At 37.5% G+C, this 10,692-nt stretch overlaps 1 protein-coding gene across 1 annotated transcript in view; it reads right to left on the bottom strand.

Moving 5' to 3' along the window:
* Positions 1-3,248: 3,248 nt before the first annotated feature.
* SLC5A7 (solute carrier family 5 member 7) overlaps positions 3,249-10,692 on the bottom strand; it is a 326,704-nt gene continuing 319,260 nt past the window's right edge. The window contains exon 9 of the mRNA XM_069204469.1: positions 3,249-9,933. Within this exon, the coding sequence (XP_069060570.1) occupies positions 9,307-9,933 (627 nt within the window). The 3' untranslated portion in view covers positions 3,249-9,306. The remainder of the gene's footprint in view (positions 9,934-10,692) is intronic.

Genomic DNA, 10,692 nt, shown 5'->3' with positions numbered 1-10,692 from the left:
GTGGGGAGGCAGATGCAACATTTTCCACATGACATGGGAATGCCCGCCTCTACTGAGTGCCTGGCAAGACGTGACTGCTCTGACTGGTGAGCTGGTCGGGCGTCCGGCCTCCCCCACGGCCGCTTCGTGCTTGCTGGGCATCCACCCCCACCCGAAAAAGGACAATCAAACACAAAGATTCATCGAGCTGGTGTTCATCTTATTTAAGCTCTCGATAGCAATGCGATGGAAGGCACCGGCCGCGCCAGACACCCGACATTGGATAAAAGATATGCTGAAGTGGGCGAGGGCAGAGGCCCAAACACTACACTCACTCCAAGATAGAGGAATACAAATCAAGGGGATAGATACGTGGGACACTTTGGTCACATCACTCGAAACTAAGGATGATTCCCGCCCACCATGAGTGCACGGTCGACCCCAACCAGCAGGTCATAATCAACATAATCCAAGAGATCTAAATGGACTCTGTGGTCTGGAGACACACGCCATGATCTATCCCTAACTTACACCTCAACTACAAAACACCACACAGTATGTGAGGCATAAGTAGACACCCCCGAGATGTTATGTAGCGGGCGGGAGGGTCCAGGCTAGGGTAGACTCTGACCAAGAAACGTTGTTAGGGGATGGGACAGGAGGGGGCTGGTGGCGGCCGCTGACTATGGGAGGCAGCCTAGGAGCCCTCCCCATGTGACCCCGATCATCACAGTGAGGGGCGCTACGGACCAGCACACTACATCACTAAGGAGGGCACCTCTACCCCCCACCTCACTGGCCCTGTTTATGGGCGCTATCCCCCCTGCTCCCCCCTCCTCAGTCTCTTGATCAAGCTCACTTCCACAAGACAATAATTATCCTAGGATCAGTCACCCTCACTCGGAACTCCCAATAGGTTAACCCACACCGCTGGACGCATAGCTCTACCTTCTTCTCTCACTCTTCTTCCCCCCTCACTCTATGTTTCTCATAATTTGGATTAAGTATTATAGATAATAACAAGAGCAGCGTTTGATGCTCAGATGTAGAGATTAAAAAAATTAAAATTAACATACTGGTGATACACAGTTTATCTCACGACCGTTTCTCACAAAAATATCTCTCTCCACTCTAACTCCTTGAAAACTGTTCAAAGGTAGATGACTTTGAATAACTTTAAAGTCACCCTTCAAAAGCAGAGGTTTTGCCAAATTTGCCTAAGAAATCCAACTGCCTGTTTAATTATGGATCGACACCCATAGTATCTTGGACTGTATACTTGTTATATTTAAGAACACAACATTGCTAGATTTCAACCTTGATAAGACAACTTTCAATCCAAAATTAATGGCATGGCTAGGTGTGCATGCTACCGACAAAGTTACTATGGGGTTAGAGACAGTCCATTACTTAACAAGATATTAAGAGCATAGTACACGTCCTTAATAACTCTTGGCTGGAGTAGGTAATTTGATCCTGAAAGGCCTGCCAAAGGTCCTCTCACATCCCTTAGGGCCATCCTTATAATGCTACAATGCTTTCCTATCAAAACTAGAGCTCAGTTTAAGATGGCTTGCATGACCCACAAAGCATTGCACATGTTTACTTTCATTTACTTGGCTGAAAAAAATCTCTGGTAGCCATTAGCTCTTGTTCATTACAGTTTCTCTTATCCTAGAGAGAGCATCCTGTCTGCCAAGTAAATGAGTGGTTTATGGCTCTGCTGTTTTCAAGCAGTACAACAAGAGTCTGGAATTCCCTTCAGCCAGCCTTGTGCCTTGTGGCATTCAAAAAGCAGATGAACATCCTTAATTTCCAAAGGCCCTTTGATTGTGCTCATGAGTAATGTTAAGACTTTCAATCTATGTCCCAATTGCCTTATGATTCTGCTCAGGACCTTGTGTATTTGCTGCCTACTAGGGTAACCCTCCCTATCACTGCTTTTACTCCTTACTGCCTTAGCTCCACAAACCTTTACCTCTACACATTAATATTTATCAAGGGTTTTTCATTGTCTTTGTGCCACACAAAGGGGTACAGGGTGAAACAAAATCTATAATGAGATACACCAAGCAACGCAAGGCCACTTTGTGTGGCCCTGTGTGGCTTGGTAAATCTGGAGCAATGCAAGGCAGCACAAGTCGCTGCCTTGCATTTCTCTGCCCCAGGGAGTCATTCCATGGGTGGAGAGTGGGTGTTCCAACACATCCACGCATGGATTCTGAAGCATTCCCAGTTTATCTATACTGGTAAACCTAGGAATGCATCAGAATGGTATGCATTCCTAGGGGAGGCGTAACAAGAAGCTACATTTTTATTTTTCCTAATTATTTCCTCATTCTAATTGTGCTGCATTCTGCAGCATATATATGAAGAGGTAAAAGCCTTAGAGGTTTGTTTTTGTGCAGGAAGGTGTCTCATCCTGCACAAAAAACAATCCTGCCTGTAACAAAAACACCCTTGATCCATGGTACAAGGGTGCCGTGCATTGGTGCTAGGCACCAGCTTGTGCACCAGCTCAGGCAGAGAGAAGGAATGCTCCAGGTCTTGATAGATATGGCACATTTCTGCCCTCTCCCTTTCACTAAATGCAGCACAGGAAGGTGTCACGCTGCACTGTGTGAAATAATGATAAATATGGCCCTAAAATTGTCTTTTAGAAAATTCAACTATTTTGTTTTTTCAAATTTATTGCTTAATACTTTCTACCTGCCCTACATTCATATGAACCTATTAGTGCTTCTGTTTGTTGTTCAATTGTAATCCACCCACAGGGCTGCTATATATCACTGGCTGTATCTTTTAAGTTCATATTTACTGTGTTATACCTTGCACCCTTAATGATTCATTGTACAGTGCTCTGACATCCCAGTACCATGTTCTGTCTATGGAATGCACTATGAATACAAAACAAATTGTCTATGCTATCTAGACCAATATAACACATGTTGCTGCTTCAAGAATCAGGTGCAGCCTCAAACTTACTAGACACCTTTCTAAGCTGAAGGTTATAAGAACGTAATAGAGAGCAATGCATACTGATGAAGAAAGCAAATTGAATTTAGAATGTATTATGCATGAAAAATAGATTCAGTGAATTACCAAATTGTCAATCTTTTGTATGATTTGTCTGTGCAGGGCTGAATGACTATGCTTACTTGTCAACTTTGCTGGCAGTGCTTGGCTGTTAGGCTATTTTGCCAATATGGGAAACATTATTCAGATATATACAATTAGAAAGGAAATGTATTCTAGGCATTACTCGATGATTAAATATAAGACTTTATTTCAGTAATACTACACAGTTGACGTGGGCAATAATTTACTGTGCTTACTAGTAAACTTGAAATGTATTTGATGGAAAGACAAGACATAAGTTACAACTAAAACAATACTCTTCTGATTATCATTGGCATATTTTTTAGCAGTCAACTACTTACTGTAAAATATACATGTGTTAGTTACTATTTGATAATGCAGCATGATGTTTTGATATTTTATTATCAGGGCAAATGTGTTTGATAGTTGTAAACGATCACAAAATCAACGCTCATTTCAATAGTCTGCTTACATTACATTTGTTCTGTACATATAGCAGTTAAATTGATATAACTTGGCTGAAATGTTGATGGGAAAAAACATCAATGCTCTATTTTAATTTATATTTTGGCAAATACACTGAGGTTTACCAACACAAATATTTCATAACTTATGACAACACACAGAGCTTAACTCAACAGTTGACTGTTGTATTGAGTTTACATTTTTTGGTAAGGTTCATACATATCTAGCACATGCCACTACTGATAATAAGCATGTAGGTTTAGGAAACATAAAGGTATACTGTTATAAATTAATAATAGTCTTGCATCTGGTCAACATATTTGTTCTAATTGTATAGTAAAAAAAACATATTTACTTTTCCATTTTTCAGCACATCAGAACTATAGGTATTAGTCTTCAGCATAAATTTAGTTCGCAAGTGAGACTCACAGTGTTTGAAAAATTAAATAATACAGTGAAATAGCCAGGCCCAATCCACAATGTACACATCATGTGATTTGCAGTGCTTACACATATCATTATCTCCATTTGAACATTGTAAACAACAGATGGGGTATTGCTACCACATAATTTCTTTTCAAGTATGCAAACATTACCTTTTGAATTGAATTGTAAGAAGAGTGGTAAAGCATATACAAAACACATTTGCAAAAACTCACAAAATAGTGACCATTTGGGTTTTCATATAGTTAAAACAATGCCCTTTCCCCACTTATTTGTGTTCCGATCATTGACATGGTGTCAACATGTTTTATTGACTTTGGTCTTGTTAGATATGATCAATATATAACTCTATTTTTCTTTTTCATCAAAACAGATATATTGCACTTTAAAACTACAAACTAATCACTTGCACTTTTCTTTTAAAACTGCATCATACAATTTTCTTAGGGATAAACTAGTTCCATAATCTCCTTGGGCTAAGAAAAATATTACTTTGTCATACCGCACTGAGCACTTTATTCCATCCTGGACTCACCCAATTATAAAGCATCTACAGGACAATATGAGATGTTCCAAGATTTCCATTGTTGCCAAAGTGCATAAATAATTCAGCTCTCTAGTCATTTTTCCCCAGTGTCTTCAAACTGCTTTTAAATTCACCTGATGAAGATTATTTGAGCTATCCTTTCCTTCATTCATAAGGGACCATCTATTTAATGCTAAAAGAGTTCTCAATGATATCCAAAATTGATACAAATAACTTCCATGGCCAAAGAGGACTATTTTTTTCTTTCATCTAATCTGTGATAAGGTGATGAGGAAAATGTTCCCTTTTAATTGTGTTTAAAACACTCAACTTTGATCTTTTAGTTTAGAAATACACAACACATGTTTTGGACACTCTAGAACTTTATTGAGTTATATGAAGTTCCTTACTTAACAGAGTCATTTCTTCCAAATATATCTCAAAGAATCAGTTTTGGGGCATTGGCCACTTGTAAGCAATATGGCAGGTCACTGAATATCTGGTAAGATAAAAAGCATTTTTGATATTCAACTTGGCCCAAAACAATCTAATATAAACTCGGCTAGTGTGCGGCAAAACAGAATGTAATTATTTAAAAAGAAACAGGAAAATGAATTGCAAGACAATTCATAGTTATGCACTTTTCCTAATCCTAGATCTGCGAGACATACCGATTGAGTACAATGGACAAAACTAGGTTTTTGAAATTAGATACAAGTCACCGATCTATGTCAATGCCATACAGATATGCAAGTGCATTATGGAACAGGCAATTTACACTTGAGGTACAATGGAACCTGAACCTGTGTAAACAATAAGTAGTAAACTATTATCAGTGTATTAGTAAGCGTACATTACGCAATGTGTAGTTTACACAGTTTGTTTTATTTAGCCTATGTCTGTGTCTGGTTTTGTATAATCAGTCCCCCATTTTCCAATTTTAGGTAGCTCTGAAGAGCCAGAAAGAAACTTGGAGCTGGGCAGTACATGGCCATTAAACCTGCTAACATAGTGCAACACACTTTATTGTTATTGTGCATCCATGGAAAAATAGTCCTTTTTCTCTTATGAGAGTTACTTGACTTTAGGCACTGTCATTTTAGCACATTTGTCCCGGATGGAGGTCCACTGGTACATCCTGTGTATTGAAAGAAATACTATTTCCTATCCATTAGTATGAAATATCTATTCAATGATTAAATATTTTACAAAAAAATAATGAATAAACTGGAGTATATTTGTACAGTGCTAAACAAAGTCAACCTCAGAAACAGACAACACAGAAACAGAGGAGGACAATCAGGGTTATCAGCCGAAAGTGGAAAGGGAGTCTTCTAGAAGTGCCACACATTACTGGATTGTTAAAACTGCCTTTAATACAGTGCAGAATTTCCCAAATGAAAGCCATCTCTCAAAGTGATTTTTTTTTATTACGGGCTCTATTGCAATGCCTATTATTTGAGGAGAATAATTAGACATACTTTTTCTGGACTACACAGACTTTGAGGGCACAATCAATACAATTTTAATTATCACTTACATGTAAATAATATCAGAAGAATCTAAACAATGGAAAAAAAGTAAAACTAAGTCAATAAAAAAAAAAACATAAGGGAAAAATTCACAAATATGACAACATTCCTTTACCAGTCAATGTTCTTATTTCTTTACTAGACGCTAGAGGTTTGAATTGCCTGATAGCCAATCCTCATATGTAGAAATTATTTTTATGCTAGAAGGGGAAACACTGTATCCACCTATTCCATTTGTGTTCTTGTCTGTGGAGTCTCTTCCACAAGCCCTCTTAAATATCAGAGGCACAGTATTTACCAGCTATTAAGAATTAATAATTCAAAATGTTCATGTTAGAAATGAAAAGTAAAAAAATTATATAAATAAATAAATAAATAAATAAAATATCAGGATGACCTCTTCAACATGGGTCTAATGTATGAATTTGGATTTAGAAGCATCATCCTCTCAGGCTTACATATGATAGATGCTGTAATGGAAGCATTCTGAAAGCAAGGGGCCTTGGATAAATTGAATTGCAACCATTTATTTATTATAAATAATTGATACCGAAAAACACATAAAACAAAGGAGGATTAGAAATCAATTTGAGAATCCTATATTACAAATAAAAATACTCATTATATTGAGTCGTTCTCCTAGTTACCATCCTTATGAGGTACATTCTTTGGACAGGACCCTCATCCTACACATTCTACCAACACCCAGAGGACGCCTGGCCCTACCAGTCATCTCACTGATCCGAACAGTACATCTTTTCACCCACTTTATCCCAACAACAGGAGGTGATGGATGCAAATTTGCCACAGAAAAGATGACCCACAGTAATTATTATAATGCCTAATCCAGGCATGTTTTTTTTAAAGTTCTCTGTGGGTACCTTGCTTACTCATGAGGATATACCCAGACAATTCAATGTCTCTTGAATAAAGAGGACAATGCAAAAACCTTTGCTTTAGTTTCTGAATTTTGAATTAAGGAAACTGAAAATCAAACAATGAAACAAATCTTTCCACTTAACAATTTTCAGTTCAAGAAAGGCAGCATGAAAGATTATTGGATGTGCATAATGAAAAATGTTTTACCATTACTAAACATATTTCTTTGTATCAGAAATAGAGCAAACATAATAACTCTTTTACACTGCACAGGTCATAGAATTTCTACATAGGAAAACTGCTGTAAAAGCACCTTACCATATCCTTCTCAATGCTCTGAAGTGTTATAACAATTATTTTCTACAATTATGATTAAACAATCATATATTATTATCTTTGTTTTTCAATATTACACACTTGATTCAACAGTATTGTAGCTTCTTAGCCCTGAGTAACATTTTCAGATCTTGATGGAGCAAATGCTCTGGCAGTATTATGTAGTAATGATCATGCTGCTTGATATTACATTGGGTGTATTTATTTATTTTATACATTGGTAACTAGCTTTGAATCTATAGAATAGTCTGAGTTATCTTTGTATAAAGATCCATTGTTCTGTTCTAAATCTGGAACTAAGATTTGTGAAACCAACTTAAGGTGCTCTGAGATGTATTCAATTATCTCAGCGTCTATTGACATATCACCAAATCAGGAGAACATATTGAGTTACTTGCCTATGTTCGTATTGTCAAATGACTTATGCATTTATTGTTGCATTCCCTATGCTTGAACTCAATTACTCAATTGATTGAATAGGCAAAGTCAATAAATGAGGAAAATGGTTTGACACACAGGGCATGACTTCTTAGACGTGTACTGAATATATCCACTAAAGGTAGCCAGATCAGACTGTAAACCAAAATTAATGGTTGCAAATATTTGCAAGCCAGGCCTACACTGATGGAAAATACCAGTGTAGCATGATGACAAGTAGAGACATGGAATTGAGATGGCTGCTTAAGAGTGGAGTTGTCTCAACTGCCAGTGAATAACCTCTAGTGTAGTCCTTTTGGACTATACCTGCATGGACAATGAGACTGGAGCTCCACTAATGTCACAGAGTTTGAAGTTGCTGGTAGATCCATGGTTGGAGGACATGAAGGGGTCTATTCAAAAAGGCATTTTTGAGTACATAAAGTAGAACTCCAGTGATACTTTTTAAGTACTATTACCAGTCTTTGTGAATCATGCTAAAAGCATCTAAAATGGGAATAAAGTAGAAATATTTATATACGGGTACTACAAATAAAAAGGACGTTAGTCTTTTTGCACTTCTGCTAATTTGATGTTGGACATTTCAGGATCCATCTGCAAAGGCATGTAAGAGTATATAAAAAAGTATTCTTATAGTACTACTTCCCAATCAATAAATGCTTATGTGAATAGACTCACGGACCACTTGTACAAATAGCAGTTTTTCTTGATAGAAAAAAATATCTCAAATCATTCCACTCCTGAATTAAACTGCCAGCAGACAAAAGTTCCCTCTTAAAAGATATGCTTCACATAGGTAACATGAAACAATGGCCTCCCTTCTTCCCTTAAATCAGGTGTGTGGGGGGGGTCCGTTTTGAGTTATTCTGATTATCTTTTCCAGATGGCTCCTGACAATACTGAACAAGGAATGCCAAACATACTTGCATTCCCATAAGGGCTGAAAGAAGGGATGCTATTTTTAGGCTTGCCTAAATGAATACATTTGTTTACCTCAAATGTAAAATTTGGCAATTATTAAAAAAATATTTAAAGTAGAAAAAATACAAATAAAAAAATACTTAGTTTAACAATGTCACTAAAGTCTACAATATACAAAACATGTTTGACTTCTATCTCCATTTTTATTGCTAAAACTCTATGTAATGAAGTATTATTAATAAATACATTGCATTCAGACTACAGGAATTGTTTCTGGCTCCATAAGGGTGAAATAATAAATACATATATAGTTGAATCTCAAGAATGAACACATAATGCATTGGTCCATCAGAGTAATGGCCAAGCTCCTGGTCACTATTCGTGTGGCTTTTTTTCATTTTTGCTTTAGTTTAGTTCATCTGAACCACACTCATTAGCATTCTTCAGATGTCCGTTCCTGCTACCACCAGCAAAACTTTGATGACTGCAAATGAAAACCGTAATAGCAAAATAACACCACATTACAGTTAATTGCACATTGCACTAAATTCTTCCTCCATAAATTGTGCCACAAGGCATTTGGTTAGCAAGAGTATTTTTCCATTGAAATGCTACATATCACAGCATGTCCTGTAGCGCTGACGATGATGCTTGGGCAGCATTTTGCTTTGACACCATAATAGTTTCCTAGTCAATGTGGTTATCATCTGGAACCTCTGGGCTTGAATCTAAGTCACTGAAGTCCTCTGCCTTTGTGAAATTGGGGTTAAGTGTCACACTTTGCCTGGGCTTCACCGGCGCCAACTCTGATAGTATTATATTGTCGCTTTTCACAAGTGTTGTTTTGTCCATGTTTTCTTCACTGTGTTTAGCAACCACAGCATCCAGCATGTCTAATTTGGGTGTCACACGCCCGCTTTCAAACAGGTATTTCACCAAATAAGAGACAGAAATGTTAGTTAGGAGAGAAGTGACCATTGAGAGCAATTTGAATGGGAATCTCTGGACGTATATGTTGTTTTCGTCTGGGTAGCAGCCAGGATAGCAGATAAGAGGCTGGAGGTAAAGGTAGGGTTCACCTCCACTTATTCGGAGTAAGAAGCCCAGGACGTACCCGGCAATTGAGCCATACGTGTTAGTTCCTTTGATGAAAAGAACACAAAGCAACTGAGGGAAAATTATGATGTAGACAAGGTCAGAGCTGAGGTACCAGAGTCCATAAACTGACTTTGCAAGCAGTGCCATCGCTGTTGCTGCTGCTCCAAAAACAAAAACTGTGGCTCGCATGACCCAAATGATTTCCCTCTCTGAGGCCTGAAAAACAAAACTATATTTTAGCAGAAAAAAAATGGCAACAAGAGCAATAAAGTAGGACAAAGTAAATCAGCAATGCAACCTACTGTAGATAACTAACAAAAAGTTAGAGTATGATTGCAGTTGTTATGCTTAGCACTCATGACTTTATTTCATATATTATTTCATATGTTATTCAAAGTTCTTTAAGATGTTATTTAAAATTAGGTGATCTTTTGTGCCTACACTTGAATATGTAAGAAAAGAAGGATGTGGTGCAAGTAGAACTGCATTGTGGGGGTTCCATAGAGATATGGAAAATGACTTCTCTTCTTTGGGTCTCCTCACTTATCTATGTCAACAAACATACCTAACGGCCAGAATACCCATTGCTGACATCTACAATATTTACCAAGGTTATACTTTAGAGCAAAATGTAAACAGATCTTGGAAAATGAGACATAATTTGGGATTTGTCCACTTGTCTCTTAATATTCTAAATCAACCATGGCCTGCTGAAATTCAGAAACAGATTTGTTTAAGAGAAATAATTGTATAGGTGATATCCCTTAATGGCTGAATATACACACTCTAAAAAAAGAGTGTCCTCAAAGACATGGATTTGATGATGAAATGTATCTCCTCTGCTACATCGAATCCCTTGTAGAACTCATAGCCTTCAACCCACCTGAGCCTCCCTGCATACCTGTAATGATAAATAAACTACCTTACATCATGGGAGGTAGCAGGCTCTTGTGGAAGCATTGGGGGGATTTTGTG

The sequence above is a fragment of the Pleurodeles waltl genome, chromosome 8 (genome assembly GCF_031143425.1).
Source record: "Pleurodeles waltl isolate 20211129_DDA chromosome 8, aPleWal1.hap1.20221129, whole genome shotgun sequence".
NCBI classification, from domain to species: Eukaryota; Metazoa; Chordata; class Amphibia; order Caudata; family Salamandridae; genus Pleurodeles; species Pleurodeles waltl.
Note: the sequence above shows the minus strand (reverse complement) of the source record. Positions and strands in the feature narration are given on the sequence as shown.